A 21,494-nucleotide genomic window follows, 5' to 3' on the forward strand; every position below is an offset into this window, starting at 1 on the left:
CCTATGGGGAGGGGGAAATATGGAGAGGAAAATTCACCTTGTGAAATGGGAGATTGTATGTGGGGACAAAGAGAGGGGTGGGCTTGGGTTGAGGAAGCTTGGTCTCTTGAACAGAGCTTTGCTTAGTAAATGGATTTGGAGGTTTGCTTGTGAAAGAGAGAATCTTTGGAAGCAGGTGATTGTGGCAAAGTTTGGGCAAGAAGATGATGGATGGAAGTCTAAAAAGCCTAATGGGGCGTTTGGTGTAGGGGTGTGGAAGGAGGTTATGAAGGAGACTGATTGGTGCTGGGAGAATATAGCGTTTATGGTGGGGAAGGGCACTAAAATCAGATTCTGGACTGATATGTGGTGTGAGGGTACAGCGCTGTCCCAAACTTTCCCGCACCTCTTTGCCTTGGCTGCCCATAGGAATGCTACGGTGGAGGAGATGTGGGATTAGAGTTCGGATCAAGGAGGTTGGAATCTAAGATTTTTGAGGAATTTTAATGACTGGGAGGTGGGCATGGTAGGAGATCTGCTCCTTAAGCTGAGAGGGCTTAGGCCTTCTTTGGAGGAAGATTCGGTCTCTTGGAAGGGAGGAAAAAGCGGTAAATTTAAAGTAAAGGAAGCGTACAGCTGCTTAGTCAGTCCTATGGACACCGTTTTTCCGGAAAAATGCATTTGGGTGGATAGAGTTCCTACCAAAGTCGCTTTTTTTGCGTGGGAGGCTACTTGGGGGAAGGTGTTAACGCTTGACAGACTTCAGAGAAGAGGATGGCAATTCCCTAATTGCTGTTTTTTGTGCGGTTGTGCAGAAGAATCTGTAAATCATGTCTTGATTCATTGTATAGTGGCTAGAGCCCTTTGGGAGTTAGTCCTTGGGCTGGTAGGTGTTAAGTGGGTCTTTCCAGAATCTGTAAAGGAGGTCTTGTTTAGCTGGAGAGGACATTTGGTGGGAAAAAAAAGGAAAAAAATTTGGAAAGTCATACCGTTATGTATATTTTGGACGGTTTGGAAAGAGAGGAATAGATTAGCCTTTAAGGGGGGTGTGCTACATATACAGAAGTTAAAGAATTTTTTTGTTTGTAATCTGTGGGGTTGGGCTAGATTGGATATTGAAGATAACTCTCTCTCCCTTCTAGGCTTTCTAGAGTGGCTAGCTTCCACTTAGGGGAGGTGAGGTTTTCTTGGGCTTTTTTGTTTTTTGTTGTGAGACTATAGCTGCCTTGTATATCTCCTGTATACTGTGTGGCTATTGGCCTCTTTTTTAATACACATTGGTTTACTTATCAAAAAAAAAAAAAAAAACCTGAAAAGGCCACAACAGAGGAGAGCTAAGAGCATAAAACAGGATGAAGTTTAAAAATCAGCAATGTTTCTCTAATACATTAGATATTGTTCTTTTCTCCCCAACCAAATTTATATGGAAATCTAAAGTCTCATCTAAGATCAAGGCCTTTGCTTGGTTGGTGCCACGCAAGAAAGTAAACATCAATCAACATGCTACAACTGATAAGACCTTTCAAATCCCTTAGGCTAGATTGGTATGTTTTATGTAAGGGAAATGGAGAGACTACTGATCATCATTTTTTGCATTGTTGAATAACTTTGGGGTTTTAGCACTATTTATTCAGACAAGCCAAGATTAATTAGATTCCACCTAGGAGCATATGAGATATGATGATTATTTCATATAGGGATTTGGGGAGTTCTTAGAAACAAGATCCTTTAGTGCTTATCTCACATTGCTTTGGATTGTGTCGTGAGAGAAAAATGCCAAAACTTTTTAGGATAAGTGAGGGACAGTAGAGGGACTGTGGGATTTACTCCACTTATATTCCTCTTCCAGGGCCCCCTGCACCAAGGTTTTCAAAGGCATTCCTCTTAGTGTAATTCAACTCAATTAGCATTCAATAAGTTATTTAAAAAGGTCTGAGCATCATTAAAAGGAGCTTATTCATAACTTGAGGAGAAGACATCTTTGTCTATTGTATTGTAGTTCAAACCTTTTGTATAAACTCCTATGCATAGCAATCATATTTTGATAAGGTTTTGCGTAATTGTCAGAAGGACTCCTCTTCCTTCTATATGTTTTCATAAAAATTTATATATACATCACTTGTTTCTAATCAAAAGGGAAAAAAATCAACAATGTTTGTTGAGAAGATGAAGCATCCTACACTATGTCCTATATTTCATTCATATTTTGCTCTATTCATTGAGCATCATAAGAACTCATGTTTAAATAAGCCCCTAGAACCAATCCTACAATTAAAAATAAAAAGAAAAATACAAAAAAAAAACTCCAATATCAACTAGGTATATTATAGTGCTGAGAGCACTTGAGAGACCATCTCATTAAATGAGACCTAGTGTGCAAATCTAAGGTGGTAAGGGGATTGGGGTATAGGAAGAATCATGCTCTTTTGGGGAAGTGGCTATAGAGATTTTCTAGGGAGAATTATACTCTTCAGCATCATATTATTGTGAACATCAATAAAACTTTCAAGAATAAATATTGAATAATTTACTTCCAAGCTAGGAATGATTAACAGGTATTCCCCAACTTGAGGGGGAGTGTGGATTTCCAATATAATTCTTAACTTTTAGGAATTAGTTTCCAAGTCTTTTGGGGATTAAATTCTAATTAGATTCTGATTTTACTTTGCATTTTAAATAAAGAGATATGAATGATTATATCCAAAACCTTTATTTTTATTATGTCCACATATATCCCTTATTTTAAGGGATTGTTTGTTACTAGAATTGTGGGGATTCCATGACAGGTCTATTGTCATGCTTCTCCTATATATTCTAGTCTTTTCTACTGTTTGTGTGATAAGAAAAATTAGAGCTTTCCTCTCTAAATCTTATTACTTTATATCATTCTCCTTAGACGGTCAAAGCCCATTAACTTTAATCTTGGCAAAAAAAGTTCCTTCTTCCATGCACATTAGCCATTCTGTGAAAGAGTTTAGGGTTTCTATCACCCATAACCAAATCTCCCTAGATTTTTGTCTCTAAGAGCCAAGAGGCTTTTTCTAACTAGACCCACTTACAATACTCTTCTTTTACTATCCTTCTAGCTTTAAGTCCTCTTTAAGAAAGAACAACTTCTCTCTCCTTAGAATCCTAAAAAAATCCACCAGATTAGAAGTCTCCTTCTAGATTGTAACATTACCAAACACCTCTTTGTTCCAAACTTTTTATGTTTGATTTCAACACTTACAATCTAGAAACTAAAATGAAATAATAATAGCTTCTAAAATTGAAACCCATTCACCAACTCTTAAGCAAGTCTTTGAAACTCTCCTCCTAACTACATGTTTTTGAACCTAAAAGAAGTGTTGCCTATCCTCATCCCATCCCCTTCTAACAAAATGGGCGAGTGATCTACCACAAGCCTTAATAGGGTACACTACACCAACCCATTGAAATGACCTTCCCTGCTAAAAATTGATTCAATCTTGATATTTACTGATCGTTCAAAACCACCACGCCATGTAAAGGGACCCTTAAGTAGAGGAAGATCAGGTAACTCTAGATCATCAATAGTCTATAAGAACATTCTCATGCCTGAAGATAATCTGTCACCTCTAATATGTTCCCTAAGAAGCTGACTATGTTAAAATCTCCTCCAATACACTAGGGGTTATCCCATAACCCCTTGATAGCCCCTAACTCAACTCAAAGCCATCTCTTTCCTTCCTTTACGTAGGCCAATACACCCTTAAGAAGACCTAAACAAAGTCATCCTCGCAAATTTGAAAGTGATGTACAATCAAAACCTCACCCATGTCCATTTAAACAAGCTCCTAACACCTTTTTATCCCAAAAAAACCACTATTGCTCCAATAGCAACCGGACAACCACAGTCCCTCCTCTAAAAATCTTCCCACCTCTAAGCTTCTCACTAACCCTACAAACATCTCTTGTAATTTTGTTTTCCGTGAACAAATGACATTAGCCTTCTAAGTTCTAATCAAGAACTCAATAACCTTCTTCCTCCTTCTGTTTGGCTCCTCTCAACACGTGGCCTCTCCTCATCTTCTTCCCTACCCCCAAAGCCACCAACCGAGCAGCTCTCACTTGCCAACACCACCTAAACAAACCATGGATGGATTTCCCACCATAACTGACCAGCAAAGCAACCCGATCCCACCACTATCTCCAAGGAACTAGGTAACTCTTTACCAACCAACTTCACTAAAATCCTAGCCCACTGTAACTTAGAAAAGAAAGCAGTATCTTCATTCACTGCAATAAAACCTCTGCAACCATCACCTATCTTTTTGAACACCTCTCTACTCCACATTTGAAGAGAAAGACCCGCCACCCTCACCCAAGCCACCTTAGTACAAATTCCTTGCTGAAAACACCCCACCTCTAGGTTTCATCTTGCCATATGCAAAAAATTCTCCTTGAGTCTCCTTTCCCCTACAACAAGAACCCATTCAGCTTCACTCAAAGACTCAAACTCAAATAGCAACAACCCTCTACCCATCAAGGCCACCCTCAGTCTCCCCTATAAAAACCAATGGTGGCTCACCTAGCTCCTCAAAAACTCCAACTCAGGGACGAACATAATCCACATCCCACCAGCCCACCAAACACTTGTCCAACTGATCCTTCCTTCCTAGCAGCTCCCTTTCCCCCAACTCCAACCAAACAGAATCACCTATCTTCCTTGGCCTCGGCTTTGCAATCTCTGTATAAGTTTTTGACAACAAACCCTTGTCCTCTAAAGGAGTTGTTGAACCACCCGAGTCCAAAAACCTTACCAAGGAAACGACTCTAAGGTCTCACAGCTTATCCACCAGAATGTTACAGCCGCCAAACAAAGCCCTCCCTTCTGGGAATATAATGCAGTACCTCTTAGACTCAAGATCGAGAACTGAACGGAGAAGGAACCTTCCCGCCTCATTTGAATATTGCTCCAATCTATATTTCCTTCCCCCCTCCTCCCAATCAAGAACCCACCTTCTATTTCCATTATCCCTACAACAAGCCTCAACTCCATCTAACAACCAACTTAAACTAACTTCCCCAAACCTGATCCATGAAGTGATTCCTCTACATCTCTCCCACATGCACCCCCTCAACTTTCCACCCACCTCCTCAACCTGCAGCTCAAAAGACTTGGACTCTATAGCAAACCAACTCCTTCCACCTCTTGAAGCTTCACTCATCTGGACAAGCATTGCTGCCTCTACAAACAAAAGAAACCTAGGGACGCAATTGCCCCAATATATGCACTATATGGAACTATAAGCAACCTGAGGAAAATTGAGGAAGCGGGTTGGATTTACACGTGAAAATCATTAAAGCTATTGAAATACAATGTCGACTAGATGAAATCAACATTACCTTGTACAGAAAATCAGACCTTGCACCATAGAATTCTTAAATTAATTTGCAGACTATAGTGATTTCAATCTTTCTTTGTTGTTCCTACTCCTTTTTCCTACTGCTCCATTGTAGCTTACTAAGCACTACAACTTCCTTACCCCCCTTTGAAATTTTGTAGATAAAGTGGTTTTCCTCCTGTTCACATAGGCCCACCGTTTTGTTGCCTTTCTTAATCTATGCTAATTGGTTTAGACTAATTTTATTGAATTGAATATTTTCTAGGTTACCCGAGAACTTGACTGCCTAGCTTTGGTCCTTATTGGAAATAATTCTTACTTCTATTGTAATCCTTGAGTGATGTTTCCATTCCCATCTTGTCCCCAAACTTCTGTTGAACTAAAACTTCTGACAATCAATTCATTCCTAATTCTATGGTTTTATCTGTTCCCCTTTATTAACTATGGGAGTTGCACTTCCATCACATATATCCTGATCATGTTGGTTTAGTTATTAGCACTCATTTTCTTTTCCAAGACCTACCACAATGAAACAAACACATAATTAAATTAAATCAATGAGTTATTAACCAATGAAATAAAGTGAGACTACACTGAAAACAAAAGCTTCCTATCCATCATCGATGTACATGATGTTTACATTTAAAATATAAGGGAATTTAAAATTCTTTTTGAAATTGTGATATATTCAACAACTAGAAGTGAGTCATGCTGGAAAAGAAAATGCCACAACAGAAGCAACAATGAGGACCACCACCTGCATTTTATCAAAGTATGCATGTCGATGCTGTTGAACGTACTGCCAAGCACCAACATCTGCATAGCAAAACCATAATCATTGGAAGGCCAAAAAAAGAATGCAGTTCCATCCATGCTTGATGCATGAAATAGGAGGATAGTTACAGTTAATTAAGGGGAAATTAAGCCAAATCAAAATCAAAACTACAACCAAGCAAAAGGCTGCCTAAAAAAATTGCATCCCTGCGACATGCAATTTATAAGTAAAGGACATTTTTGTTGCAGGATATAAAAAGAGGACAGGCCAATAATAGACCTGCAAATTTATAGAAAAGCATACTGCCTGGTGTAAATGGGTACAACTGAGCAAGAAACCAAAGTTTTTGACCTAGGAATTTGGATTGACATCAGGTCATGCCCTGGAAATTGGACTCAAAGAAGTTTAAAACCTTGACTGCATGGCTATAAACTTTTAGTTGAACTTAGTTTCCAACAAGAGCATTAATGCATTTATAAACCACTAGAATTAAGTAGCAATAGGGGTAGTGTCACATTTTGTTTTACATTGCACAACTATTCTTCACAAAAACCTAACCTTTGAGAACTTTTATTAAAATTTATTTTTCTTGCATTACATGTATGTGAGCATAGTCCTTCTGCCATGCATCTAGGTATTATAAGCATCAAAATTTAAAAAGTAAAACAATCATGAAGACATTCTTCATTATTATTCCACAATAAAGATGTCAGTAGAACCTCCTCATCAACAAAGAATCACTGAATACAATTAAGGATGCAAAGTTTTGACAATAGGGGATCAGAACAAACATGTTCATTCAATTAGGATTTTAAAGACATGCAGGTGAAAACAGGCTTAAAAGTATCACTAATTATTCAACAAATAAATAATAATATTCGAAATTTAGCTTCAAAAGCGAAGTCAAAGCACATGACTTAAAAGGATTCCAAAGAAACTATAATTTCTCTTCATTTTCTGCAGTCTTGTAAACCAATGACATTGTTGAATTGTTATCTCAAGTATCTGCAGATAATCATATGAAATTGATGATTGTCCAAAATGCTAATATCTCAGCCAAAACCCCGCACTGATGTATCTTTTCATTTTCTTTCTCTTTTTTTCTTTTTTGACAGCTAACTTTTGTTCGTTTGTTTGTTTATTTGTTTTTCCTTTTCTTTTTCCTTTTGATAATGCTGCAACTTGAACCTGGAACCTTACACATCCTCATCCCAACTGCTTGTCACTTAAGCCAGGTCGCAAAGGCCATGTCTATGACTCTTTTCTTTCTATGAGATCCATAAGCAATTTGCTATCCACAAAAGCCGAAGGCTGAAAGATCTGTGTGGATTCCTCCACCAAAAGGAAGCCTTAGGCTGAAATTTTAGGCATGCTCCTTGAGCCCAAATGAATATTGGTGGCCTCTTATGGGACCACAGAGGTGTTTAGGGCCTTCTTGAAGCAAGGTTTGGTCCAGCTATTGAGGGTGAGATTCTAGCTTTATTTGAAGGCCTAAAAGTCAAATTTGGTGGGTGCTTTAAACTTTTTCTTTCTTTTTTCTTCTTTTTCCCCCAAGGGTGGTGCTTTTTAACTTCTTGGTGGAGGCAGATTCAATGACAATTCTATCTTCAGTGTCCTAAGGTAGACAGAAACCTTGGAGAAACAACCATTGGCTTAAGAAGGATTTTAGATCTTTGCAATGATTTGAATTGTTCTCTTGCTTGGAGGTTTAGATCAGCAAATCAAGCAGCCAATATGCTGGCATAGAGAGGAGATTCTGCTTCTATTGCCTTTGTAGGAAATTTCTTACCCCTTAGTGTCTTTTAGTCTTCTTTTTCTTTCTGTATCTACTCTTTTTTATTATCCACCTAAAAGGAGATCTGGTCCTTTCGTGTAATTGACTTCCTTTCATTATAACATTATTTTGTTTCTTATTGAAAAAATTTTCAGTACCTTTACTGTATTTTTTTATCAGAAACAAAGATAAATTTTTATTGATAAAAGAAAGAGAGAAGGATGAGAGATCCTTCTCACAAAATACAACCTGATCAAAATAAGAGTAGACAAGGAGAACTAAACACATAGGCAAACACAAAAACTTAGAAACTGAAATCAACTCTTCTCAGTACCTTTATTGTATTAGTACAGGATATCATGAATTGAGACCTCAAATCTGAAGTTCACACAGAACATGATGAAGAATGAAAAAGCTATTGAACTTAGTACCTTTAAAAAGAGAAATAGTTGCAGGAGTGACTGTACTGACCCTTGGATCAGGGGGGTCTTCTTTCTTGATGCAGGTTTTGCCCTCCAAAGCGGGATTGCTATCAATGATGGCAACATTCAACTGTTTTGTCAATGGCATGCTTGCTGCAAGCATACAGTTGATAAGATAGCAGTTGCAAAATGTAATATCATCAGTAACAAAATAAATCCGAAAGTTGGTATCTTTTTTACCATCATTACAACGAGAAGAAAAATTTTAAATGCCTTCATTCCGCATTTAAACTTTTCTTCTTTTGAGACATATTTTAGTGGTATGTCACAGAAGAATCAAAGATGGAGGTAGGACCTTCCATAGATTAAAAATTAGGGAATACAATCTACTGTTTTAGATGAGGCAACTAGAATGCATGAATGAAAAATAGTACCTACCCAAGGAACAGGCAAGAGCCATGCCAACCATGCCACCTCCAACAATGGCAATATCATAATGGACAACATTGTTTGGCAAACCCTGATTCTCCTCATGCTCCTAGGATGTCAAAGCAAAACAATTAAATCCAACAGCATACTCCACAAGACCTAAATAGAACTCCTTGGAAACCAGGATAGTTCCAAAGGATAATAGCTGCACATGGAGACAACTAAAAACATCCACAAATTTGACTGAAGCTTTTGCTTAGTAACTAGTTACAACAATCATATACATGGACTGCCAAATATTGCTTGGAGAGGATATTATTGTACAGATGCTATGATATCCACCAAACAAGAGCAAAGACATAAAATTTCAACAAGTAAATTCCACCAATAAAAAAAAAAAAAAAAAAAGAAAGAAAGAGAGAGAGAGAGCACATGCTAACAGAATTATTTGAAGATTCTTTGGTTATCAACTTATTGATTGGTTCTTAATTATCCATTCATGCTTTAAAGGTTTTTTTTGTTTTTGCTCCACAAATATTTTAAACTTTTCTTTTCATTGTATGAGTTGTTTTAAATACTTCTATCCAGTAAATAGTTTTCATGTGATTACCATGTTTTCTCATCAACTATTTGCTTTTTTTTTTTTGAAAAATACTACATATTTAATTATATGTGAAGTTTTATATAGATATTCAGTGATTTAGTTACTGTAATTTTAGAAGGTTTATCCAAATTAAAGATTGCTTTTTGCAAATACACTTTGTAAATGATGTAGTTTTATTATAGTATGATATTTTTATTAAAACATAACATATTGCAATTTGTAATTTCTAGAAAGTTTCATGTATATAGTATAAATGGACTTGAAAGGTTATTTTGGAAGTTCATGATAACTTCGATTTCCATTCGTATACAAACAAAACATTGTTATAAGAGTGGAAAGAATTCTATAATTTTGAATCATGTATTAAATAGGATTCCTAAGTTTTGCATTCCAGGAATGGGTATCCCATTACCATTACTTCATTCCATGAACCAAATGAGACCATGAAGTTACGTCAAGAAAAGCCACAAAAACCACAATTAAAACAACTAGAACTACATATAATCCATATGTATAGAATATATACCAAAGTTAGAACCAAATAAAATCTTAGTACAATGAAAATATTAAGAAAATGAGGGATTTTTGCCTCATTGCTCATTTTACCAGTTTGTTCTCTTGTTTGTAATCTTTTATTTATATTAAACTTCATGGTTAACTCACTGTTGCTTGTTTTCTTCACTATAAATGTTCACTACACACACAAGCGTGCGTTTGTAGCAGCAAGATTACTACAACTAAATTGTATCAACACTAAGATAAGTTATTCTTAATATATTACATAATGAATTATTGGCATTAAACTAAATAAATATAATGTAAGAAAGCAAGCATGTTCTGCAAGGTTTTTAAACTCATTTGGCATCAACCTTTAATCTACTTGAGTAAAATTTAAATAAAATAAGCTAGAACACCGGAATAAAATTTTGCAGGTTGACATTACGACAACCCATATAAGAAGCCTTTTGATATATCCCTAGAATATTGACATACTAAACATTATTTCTCTTATTAGAGGAACCAGCTCCTGCCCCACAATGGCAGCCTGATTTGGTGGTTTGCACCATAATTGATATATACTTTCCAATGGTTGCAATAACAAATAGAAGAAAGGATTACAGAGCACAACTGAAACATAAAAGTAAAAAGAACAGCATAAAGATAAATATTTGGCAGTCCCAACATAAATAAGATGGAGCATAAAAGAATCAGCATTCTTATATGGTGAAGATTATTACATAGCTAGGTTGGACACTATTAGAAGTACATACTCTTGCAGCAATATTATTACAGAAAGTCCTTCGCGGAACCTTCAGTCCACAGACCTCTGCAGGAATTTTTGCAGCAACCGCCCTATTTCCAACAGATAATACATTAGACTACAACCACAAACTATCAGTCTGACCTAAGATATTACAGAATAAGCAAAGCTGCATTAGAATTGGATTTGATTTGAAATTCAAAATAATGCAATGAATTGCTTTTGTTGGGGCTTACAGAATCCAAACAACCAATGTTCAAAGCAACCAATTCCCATCCTAAGCTCTTATTCCATGTAACCAAATGCACCACAAATATGCATTAATGGAATGAAAACAGTATTTGGCATGCCACCCATATACTTATCAAACCAAATTCACAAAAGTTAGACCCTAATTCACTAAACATTTGAGGGCCTTTTGAATAGATTTCATATCATTTATCTCTATCTACACTACATATGAAGAGTTTAGAAACTTTTTTTCTTCCCAATGTACCCCCCTATTTTACCAATTATTTTCCCTCATAATTTACATCCTTATTATTTAACTGTAACAATCATGACAAAATGACCTTAAAGATCATAATAAATTCAGCTTTTTATTATTTATTGGTTATAATTGACAAGATTAAATTCATTTTAATTATTTTATAATAAATTCACCTTTTTATTATTTATTGGTTATAATTGACAAGATTAAATTTATTTTAATTATTTTGCATAGAATTGGATCGGTTCTTCTTTTTTTTAGGGGCTTCCAGTCACATTGGGATTCAAGGACAACGAGGTAGCTATCATATATGTTTCCCTGGTAAAATCAGTGATTGCTAATTCAAGTCATGTTGTAACCAAGACATTAACATCAAATTCCCATGCCTAGGTACTGTTGTCACAAAGAAATGTACTTCAAACATTTTGAAACGTCCATGAAATGTAGATGAACTTGATTTGATATCCCAAAGAATCTCTGAAATCCTCACTTTCTCCTAAAAAATCCTAACATTTCTTTCCCACCAAACGAAGCACAACTAATTTCTTTAAAAAGATTAATGAATAACATATACATAAAAACATCATATGATAAATCAAGACAATTTACTGCCTAGGAGAACATAATTTATACCTTCCCTTTGCCTTTTTCTGAGATGTGGATTGATCACCTTTGACAAAACGAGCAACAATCTCTCTCTGCTGCAAGAGATACTTCAAGCTTCCCTTCCCTCTATTATTCTGCCAATTAAAATGGGCATTAATGACTATGGCCATCACACTCAACAGACTGAATACACTGAATTCAACATGTAGGAAAGTGAGTTTTTCAGTACAAAAAGCATACCATATCAGCACCAGTAAAAGCGTTTTGAGCATCCAATATTTGATGAATATTCTGTTTCTTCACCTTTTGTATTTATCTAAGCCTGGCTTTTTCACACTGGCAAATTACAGTGTTAGCCACAGCGTTTCCATCCTAACATATGGATAAAAATTAAAAATAAAAATAAAAGAAATGTCATCCAAACTGGCAATAGTTCTACAGTTGTTCAAAGAGAAACCTTAAAATTTAAAACATAAGTTATAAAGAACAGTGAAATCCGACCCTCTGTTTGGTTACCAAGAAAACAAATAAAATAAAAAAAGGAAAAAAAAACGACATTGTGATACATATGTTAGCTCTCTTTCTTTGCTATCAAAAATCCCAAAAAAAAAAAAGCATAGATCAACCAAGCCAAAGATGTGTATTCCTAAACCCTAGATTAGAAAATTTTCCGATTCAATATTTATTTTTTCAGCATCCATACGATTGTATCTAACCTAGAAGCCAATTGATCGAATTAGCAATAGAGATTGGATCAGTACCTTGAACTCAAAGATTAATTGAAAAAGACTATAAATGTTTGAATGCTTGTTTAAAACTGTAAATAGCACAAATTTAATTTTATAATAAAAATTTTATTTTGTAAAATAAGTAATATAAAAAAATAAAAAATTAATAAAAAAAATTTAATTTAGGATACATGGGATATGTACATCCTAAATTTGAACATAGGATAAACACATCTTGTGTATAATGAATATAAAAAAGAGGATAGATAATATATCTCACTATTTATCTTATCCCATGTTTTGTTGAATATAAGATAGGATAAGTGATGGGATAACTTATTATATCCCTTCACCAACCAAATATAAGATAAAATATGTTATCCATTTCTTATTCTATCTCATACTATATCTAGCCAACTAAACATAGTCAAAGAGGACGTTTGTTTTTTTAGCATTTTACTGAAAGTAATTTGTTTTCAAACTTTAGGTTATTTGTTTTTCTACTTTTTCATGACTTATTATAAACTTTTTGCTTAATAGAAAAAACCAAAATATTTGGCTTTTTCTAAATGGAAAAAATAACATCATGTTTTTTTTTTACTTGTTAATATTTAATATAAATAAAATATTAAAAAAACAAACAACCTAATACTTAACACTATTAAGCATTAAAGTTCTATTTAGAATTAATTAAAAAAAAACTGAGTGTATCACCCCAAATGAAATTAGGGTATTTCTACAATTTGAAAATTTTATATAATTATTTAAGACATTTTCACAATAAGTTATAATCAATGTTTTCAAAACCAGACTGGTAATTAAACCAAAAAAATTATCGATTCACATCACTAGTCGAACCGGTGGTTGAATCACATTCGAACCGGTGATGTCATAAATATATAATTTATATATTATTAAAATTAAGAATATTTATAAAAAAATTAAATATATATATATATAATTAAAAATTTTAACAAAATTATATTTTTACATTTGATATATTCAATTAAATGATAAAGATAAATATAAATATATTTTGAGAAAACTCAATCTTTAGGTCCATTTTAGAGAGCCCAATTTTTAAGTCCATTTATATCATTTTTTAGAGAACCCATATAGCCCCTCCATTTTCACACTTAATCTCCACCATTCATTTAAAAAAACCCTAAAACCCTTTTTTTTTTTTATTGGCAAACACACAATAAACATATATTAGAAAAGAGCTCCTTAAAGCAAGCCCAAAAGCATAGAGGGAGTATACAAGAGGCGCCCTAGGGCACAAAAAGAAGCAGAAATACAATACCAACCCTCACCTAGCACCTAGCCAATCGAAAAAACTGAGTAAAGAGAGAGGACCATCATTTACAACTGATTTAGTCCACACCTAAAGATTACAAACAAAAGAATTTTTCAACCTATTCATCGATAGCTCCTCATTATCAAAAGCAATCCTATTTCTTTCCTTCCACACCACCCAAAAGATACACAAAGGGGCTGCCTTCCACACCTTTTTGCGCTTCTTGCCCAAATTAAAGCCACTCCACCCACTAAGGGTATCTCTAACCGAATAAGGTAGGACCCAAGTAACACCAAAAAGAGCAAACAATAATTCCCATAACACTCTTGCCCTGGAGCATTGAATAAGAATATGATCAATAGACTCTTCTTCCTCACAGCAAAAAAAGCATCTGTTAGCTAAACACCGACCCCTCTTTTTGAGTTGATCCAAAGTTAGCACCTTACCCCAAAAAGCTTCCCAAGCAAAGAAACACACTTTAGTAGGCACACAAGGATTCCAAATAATGTTGATAGGGAACTGAACACCTCTTCTTGAATCTAAAATACTGTAAATAGATTTAACTGAGAAAATCCCATCCTTTGTCTCTTTCCACAACAAACTATCTTCCAAAAGAGGATTAAGCCTCCTACCCCAGATTATCAAAAGTAATCTCTCCACCTCCTCCACCTCCCATTCATTAAAGGGCCTAGAGAAGCTAGGACTCCAAACCCCTTCTCCTCCCGAATGATCCCACATCTCCTCTATCCAAGCCTCTTTATATGTTGCAAAGGCATACAAAGAGGGAAATGAATTACAAAGAGTGAAATTCCCACACCAATTATCTTTCCAAAATTTCACCCTTCTACCATTCCCCACAGAGAAGCCCACCTTGTTTTGCAAAAGAGCACCTTCCTTCCTTATATCCTTCCAAAAGCCTACTCCAAAGCCCTCCCTGACCTCTTTAGAATACCACCCCCCTTCTTCCTCCCCGAACTTCCTACTAATGACGCGCCTCCAAAGAGTATCCCTTTCATTCGCAAAGCGCCAGGTCCACTTGCATAAAAGGGCCCTATTGAAAGTAGACAAACATCTAACTCCCAAACCATCCTTTCTTTTATCCAAACACTCGGTATCCCAATTTACTAGATGAGGCTTTCTCTCCAAAGCTCCTCCTCCCCATAAAAAAATCCCTTTGAATTTTTTCCAATCTTCAAATAACCACTCTAGGAATTTGAAGTAACGACATCAAGTATATAGGCATACTTGACAAGGTACTCCGAATTAGAGTCATTCTCCCGCCTTTGGAGATAAATTGTCTTTTCCACTTGGCAAGCCTTTTCCGGAACCTCTCTTCCACTCCATCCCAAACGGCCATGGACTTGTGATTTGCCCCCAAAGGGATCCCCAAGTAAGAAGTTGGCAGCCTTCCCACTTTACAACCAACCTCATGAGCCAACAACTCCAAATTCTCTACTCTCCCAACCGGCAAGATTTCGCTCTTATCCAAATTGATTCTCAAACCTGATATGGCTTCAAACCACATCAACAGCCAGCTTAAATAAGCCATCTGATCTTGGGATGTATCACAAAAAACTAAAGTATCGTCAGCGAACAGCAAATGAGATACCAACGCCTCGTCTCCTCTTCTACCTTTTATCCTACAGCCTGAAAGAAACCCCCCTCTCACAGCCCTATGAATAAGCCTACTAAAGGTCTCCATCCCAATCACAAAAAGATAGGGAGAAAGAGGATCCCCCTGACGCAAACCCCTTGAACTATTGAAGAAACCCTTTGGAGTACCATTGATTAACACCGAAAAAGTTGTTGTGGAAATGCACCAAGATATCCAACCAGTCCACTTCTCCCCAAAACCCATTTCTTCCCATCACCAACCTCACCTCCCCTTTTTCCCCATTTCTCTTCTTCTTCTCCATTTCTGCTTCTTCTTATCTTCTCTCTTTTATTTTCTTTCTTTCCCTCTCTATCTCACCATACCCAAGCATACCCTTGCCTACCCTAACCACCAGCCACCTCGCCACCAGCAATAGCTCCAACAACTGTTGGTCATCAACCAACAATCGTCCCATCAGCACCATCCCACCCATCTCTCTCTCGTGGGAAAAAAAAAACATGCAGTGAATTGTTCGATTTACTACACAACGGCCGGTTTACTCAGTTCATTGGTTGGACCGTCAGTTCTAACAGTTTGAAACCGGTTCAATAAGTTGCCAACTCAAAAGGGTGGATCAAACCAATTTTGGTCACCAGCCAGTCCAGTCTGGTTTTTAAAACATTGGTTATAATTGAATTATGTTTAGAATTGGGTGATTTTGAAATTATTTTAAGCTCAATATGTTAGTCTTGGGCTAATATAAATTTTTAGGTTGGATTAAGAGAACAGGTTTTCTTTCATATATATACATATATATATATATATAAGGTGTTTTTCACTTTTTATTTCCAAAAATACCCTTATCCATACAAATAATCAACTTAAATGATAATTTAATCTTTTCATTTAGTTAGTGTTTTAATTACTGGAGGAAGTCATTTTTTAAATTGTTATCACAAACCTAAAAAGTAATTCAAAATTTAATCTTTTCACTACTAATAATCAACTTAAATGAAAATTTAATTTTTTTCATTTAGTTAGGGTTTTAATTACTTGAATGGAAGTTATTCCTAAATTTACCATCACAAACCTAAAAGATAATTAAAAATTTAATTTTTTTTTCCATACTATGGTTCTGCAAGACAGTTCAGAGGTGGCATTCCCTGAGAATGATTCCCACAAAGAGGATTTGCTTTCCGACAAGGAGCTCTCCAGTTTCAAAGAATGTAGCAGATTTTTGGGAATGCTAGTTCAGGGGTGCGAAGAAAAAATTGGTTTGTTACTGAGGAAGTTGAGGAAGAAGGCTGGTGGGGGAATCCTCGTAGAGGGAAGAAGAAGAAATCGATGTCCACTTCACATTTCAAAAGGGAACTTAGGAGATTGGATTGCACAGTTAGCCATGGAGAACCTATGCTTGCGTCCAGAAGGAGCGGTAGGAACAATTGGGAATTGATTCCAATGGATATGAAGATCAAAACCCTCTCTTGGAATGTTAGAGGGCTCAATGACGGGGAGAAAAGGAAGATGATTAAGTCGGTGGTTAGATCCCAGAAGATACAATAATAATCCGCTCAGCATAAGATTTGAAAGACAATTTTCCTAGAACAAAGAAAAATCTAAATTGAAAAAATCAAACTGAACCACAATCAAGATACAAATATTCAGTAAACATCATTTTTTTTTTCCGAGTTCTTTCCAAGAATCGCATATCTAACTGATAGAAAAAATGAAAAAAAAAATTACTTCAAGAATCACATCTATTGTACGGTTCTTGGAAGAAAAACACACACACAAAAAAACCCTAATTGGTACAATATGTATGTCGAGAGGAAGAGAAAAACCTGGAGAGTGAGCGGCAGCGACGATAGTGGATGTGGATTGCAAGCGAAATTGCGCCAGATGTTGTAACCATCTGCGTGACGAGAAAGTTAGGGATAGGTTCCTTTTGTTCCTTTTGTTCTCGATTTAAACAAAATTGTTATGTACTTCTTCAAATTTCAAATTTCAACAAAATAGAAATATGTCCTTTTTTTCTTTTTTTTTTGTTAAACGTGAACTTACATGCACTCGACAAATCCCACGGACCCTAAACAAAATAGAAATATGTATAGAATCTTTTGTTTTAAAGCTTTTGTCTCGAACATCTTTAAATTTATGGATAACTCACTTTGTTAGTGATATTGTTTTTTCAATACTATACTTTATAATCTTATGCTAATTTATAATTGTTGTATTTTCTTTAAATAGTTTATCAATATTTTGAAGTCTATACATAGTTCTGAAAGGCGCGTCTAGGCTTGGGGCGGCATGACGCCACCCTCCGGCGTCTTGCCTGAAGAGAGGCGACGCCCCTTCACGAAGGCACCGCTTAGGCGCGCAAGGCGCTCGCCTCCAGCAAGGCGCTAGGCAGTCGCCCGAGTCGCCTCCGACGGCCCGACCAGGTACGATCTCCTTCTCCTCCTTCTTCTTCTTCTTCTTCTTCTTCTTCTTCCTCTTCCTCCAGCAGTCGGGTTGTAGAGACGCCCCCTTGCCCTAGCTTTTTTTTTATTATTTCTAGGCCCAAAACGACGTCGTTTTGGACCCTATTCTTTTTATAAAAAAAAACAGGCCAAAACGACGCTGTTTTGACCTGTTCCTTCCATCCAGCCCCCTTTTCTAGTATTTCTCAACCCGAGACCACTGCCATTTTTTGCCCTAGCCTCTTCCATGCTGGAGAAGTGAAGAAGAAGAAGAAAAAGAAGAAGAAAAATAGGGGGAAAATAGGAGAAAAATAAAGGGGAAATAGTCACGTACCTTCCGGACCTCGGTATTTTTCTTTTTTCTTCACTTTTCTACATTTTTTTCCATTCTTACCTCATAACTCTCATTGGTAATTTTTTTTTTAAAATAAATATTATATTTTGAGTTTTTGACATGAAAATTTTACAAAATAAAAATAAATAAATAAAAAGCACTCATGCATATTTGTTGTTAATGTGATATTTGATAATGCGATATGCATTTTTTTTTCAATTTTTTTTCTTAATTTAATTATAATTATTTTATTGTGGAGTATAGATAATTTGTTTGCAAGATGGATAATGAGAGTGAAACTCAAGTGGACTCTAGTGCAAGTGGAAGAAGAGATCCAGTGTGGAAATATGGTCGTTTGGTTAATGAAAAAGATTTGAACACCATCATATGCATTTTTTGTGAGAAAGTAACCAAAGGAGGCATCTATAGACACAAACAACATCTTGTTGGTGGATATAGAAATGCTAAAAAGTGTAGAAAATGTCCGAAACATGTTAGAGAAGAAATGGAAGAGTATATGAGTTCCAAGAAAAATCAAAAAGAGCAAATGAATATGGGGAGCGAATATGTTAATGAAGATTTGTTTGGTTTGGAAGATGAAGATATTGGTGAGGAGATTAATAGTAGAACGAATGTCACCAACATTTCTAGTGGAGGTAGTAACCGAGGAGGAAGTGGTGGTAGGACGTTTTCTTCAAAAAAACCAAGATAAAAAGGTCCTGTGGATCATTTTTTCACTCCTAATGCAGAGATGGTTGTTCAAAATCAAAGGAGTAGAAAGATGAATCAAACTACCATCAATGATGCCTACAAAAAGGAAGCAAGAGAAAGAGCTTGCACGCTTATCACAAGATGGATGTATGAGGCTGCTATTCCATTTAATGCAGTCACATATCCAAGTTTCCAATCAATGATTGAGGCTATTGGCCAATATGGTGTGGGTATGAAGGGACCAACTTTTCATGAGGTAAGAGTTACCAACTTTAAGAAAGAATTGGCTCTCACAAAAGATTTGATGAAAGATCATATGGTGGAATGGGGGGAAAATGGATGTTCAATTATGTCGGATGGATGGACCGATAAGAAAAAGAGAACTTTGGTGAACTTTTTGGTTAATTGTTCAAAGGGAACCATGTTCATGCAATCCATTGATGCTTCTTCAATGATTAAGACGGGAGAAAAGATGTTTGAGTTACTTGACAAATGGGTAGAGCAAGTTGGTGAAGAGAATGTTATTCAAGTTATAACAGATAATCACTCAAGTTATGTGATGGCAGGTAATAAATACTATTTCTTAAATTTTTATTTACTTTTAAAATTTGAATTATTTATCTTGAGAACTTATGTAAATTTATTATCTACAATTTCATATAGGGAGGTTGTTAGAATTAAAGCGTCCACATTTGTATTGGATACCATGTGCTGCACATTGCCTTGACTTGATGTTGGAAGATATTGGAAAGCTACCAAACATCAAGAGGACATTGGAGAGGGCTATATCACTAAATGGGTATATTTATAATCGCTCAGGGCTACTCAACATGATGAGGCAGTTTACTGGACAAAGGGAATTGCTTAGGCCTGCTAAGACTCGGTTTGCAACTACTTTCATCACATTATCGCGATTGCATGAACAAAAAAACAATTTGAGGAAGATGTTTACAAGCACAGATTGGTCAGATAGTAAATGGGCAAAAGAGCAGAAGGGGAAAACTATAGCCAACATAGTTCTAATGCCTTCATTTTGGAACACTATTGTGTTTTGCTTAAAGGTTTCGGGTCCCCTAGTTCGTGTGCTTCGTTTGGTTGATGGTGAAAAAAAAGCTCCTATGGGATACATCTATGAGGCCATGAATAGAGCTAAGGATGCAATTGTGAGAAGTTTTAATGGAAATGAAGAGAAGTACAAAGAAATCTTCAACATCATTGATAAGAGGTGGGAGATTCAGCTTCATCGGCCTTTGCATGCAGCAGGGTACTTTTTGAACCCGGAATTCTTCTATGATAAGCCAAAAATAGAGCATGATGCCGACATTATGAGTGATTTGTATAAATGCATCTTAAGGCTAACAAGAGACCCTGCTAAGCAAGAAAAAGTTGTGGCCGAAGTGAGTTTGTTCACAAATGCCCAAGGACTATTCGGGAATGAGTTAGCTATTAGGACAAGAAAGACTAGAGCACCAGGTTAGTTATTTAGTTTTGTTTATTTAAATGATTAGATTGTATTTTTGCTAAAATAGGTGAATTGTTTCACTAAATTGTTAATATCTATACTACAACTGAATGGTGGGCTGCATATGGAGCTTCAGCTCCAAATTTGCAAAAGTTTGCAATGAAAGTTCTCAACTTAACATGTAGTGCATCGGGTTGTGAACGGAATTGGAGCATCTTTGAGAATGTGAGTGACCAAATCCAAAATAATTACAAGTAATAGTCTAATAGAGTCTTGAATGTAACTTAAAAGTTAAAATTTTAAAATATATTTTATGAGCTTATGAATTTTTGCAGATTCATAGCAAGAGGAGAAATAGGTTAGATCATCAACGCTTGAATGATTTGGTGTACATCAAGTATAATCGAGCCTTGAAGAGAAGATACAATGAACGTAACACCATTGACCCAATTTCCTTGAAAGATATAGATGATAGCAATGAATGGTTGATAGGGAGAATGGAAGATGAGGATTCTCATGGAGGTGCACAAGATGATTTTGTATTTGATGATGACAATTTGACATGGGGTGATGTTGCTAGAGCTGCTAGAGCTGAGGAGGCCAGGTTTGATACTAGAGCTAGAGCTAGAGCAAGCTCAAGCATAATACCACCAACAAGGGGGATAGCTTCAAGTTCTAGAACTTTGCCTTCTTATTCACTAATAGATGAAGATGAAGATGGAGACATGGTTGATTCAGCAGATGAAGAAGATGGGGAAGGCTACAAATGTGGTGATGGAAATGATGATGATGATGATTTTGTTGATTTAGAGGAGGAGTGATGATTGCTTGTTGTGGACAAATTTGTGATTTAAGTGTTTTTTAATGATGTTTTTGAATTGTGGACAAATTTCATGTTTTGGACCTTTAGGTTTGGAAACTTTGGATTTGGATATGTATTAGGCAATTAGCAATATGGATTTGGATTTGTTTTTATGCTTGGAGTTCTTTATTTTTATGTTTTTTGTTTATTAAATTGAAGTTTTGGATGATATTTGATGATTTATGTGTTTAGGACAAATAAATGATTGTTAAATTTGATTATATTATATAAAAATATATATGTAAATTAGGGTGCGCCTCACTTCACTAAAGCCCGCGCCTTAGATGCGCCTTGCGCCTCAGGCTCCAGGACTACTTTGCGCCTTGGTGCACCTTGAGCCT

General features: G+C 35.9%; 3 protein-coding genes across 12 annotated transcripts in view; 2 read left to right on the top strand and 1 right to left on the bottom strand.

Moving 5' to 3' along the window:
* The window catches only part of LOC100248856 (uncharacterized), a 50,571-nt gene that overhangs the window by 27,473 nt on the left and 1,604 nt on the right, over window positions 1–21,494 (bottom strand). For 2 of the 10 annotated variants that reach the window (XM_059736009.1, XM_059736005.1), the window contains exons 1-7: window positions 17,167–17,318; window positions 11,947–12,042; window positions 11,734–11,840; window positions 10,588–10,702; window positions 8,755–8,854; window positions 8,326–8,469; window positions 6,103–6,161 (exon numbers count right to left, since the gene is read on the bottom strand). In XM_059736009.1, the coding sequence (XP_059591992.1) occupies window positions 6,103–6,161; window positions 8,326–8,469; window positions 8,755–8,854; window positions 10,588–10,702; window positions 11,734–11,840; window positions 11,947–11,949 (528 nt within the window). In that variant the 5' untranslated portion in view covers window positions 11,950–12,042; window positions 17,167–17,318. Of the gene's footprint in view, window positions 1–6,102; window positions 6,162–8,325; window positions 8,470–8,754; window positions 8,855–10,587; window positions 10,703–11,733; window positions 11,841–11,946; window positions 12,079–17,166; window positions 17,537–21,494 lie in introns of those variants that run through there. The other 8 variants (XM_019217512.2, XM_010646887.3, XM_019217510.2 and 5 more) reach the window with 8 other exon arrangements.
* LOC104877815 (uncharacterized) lies at window positions 18,870–20,307 on the top strand. The gene is made up of 2 exons (XM_019217515.2): window positions 18,870–19,395; window positions 19,493–20,307. The coding sequence occupies exons 1-2, from the start codon at window positions 18,870–18,872 to the stop codon at window positions 20,305–20,307; spliced, it is 1,341 nt and encodes a 446-aa protein (XP_019073060.2).
* On the top strand, window positions 20,149–21,266 carry LOC100262277 (uncharacterized). Its single transcript, XM_059736011.1, has 2 exons — window positions 20,149–20,516; window positions 20,627–21,266. Exons 1-2 carry the CDS (start codon window positions 20,451–20,453, stop codon window positions 21,110–21,112), a joined length of 552 nt encoding a protein of 183 aa, XP_059591994.1. The 5' UTR covers window positions 20,149–20,450; the 3' UTR covers window positions 21,113–21,266.

Source organism: Vitis vinifera, chromosome 3 (genome assembly GCF_030704535.1).
Source record: "Vitis vinifera cultivar Pinot Noir 40024 chromosome 3, ASM3070453v1".
Classification (NCBI taxonomy): Eukaryota; Viridiplantae; Streptophyta; class Magnoliopsida; order Vitales; family Vitaceae; genus Vitis; species Vitis vinifera.

Bases quoted from the DNA above. Each gene is read 5' to 3' on its own strand.
- LOC100262277 (XM_059736011.1), top strand. From the start codon at position 20,451: ATGAAAGTTCTCAACTTAACATGTAGTGCATCGGGTTGTGAACGGAAT. The intron at 20,517-20,626 runs GTGAGTGACCAA...GAATTTTTGCAG, and splicing joins ATTGGAGCATCTTTGAGAAT to ATTCATAGCAAGAGGAGAAA.
- LOC104877815 (XM_019217515.2), top strand. From the start codon at position 18,870: ATGGTTGTTCAAAATCAAAGGAGTAGAAAGATGAATCAAACTACCATC. The intron at 19,396-19,492 runs GTAATAAATACT...AATTTCATATAG, and splicing joins CTCAAGTTATGTGATGGCAG to GGAGGTTGTTAGAATTAAAG.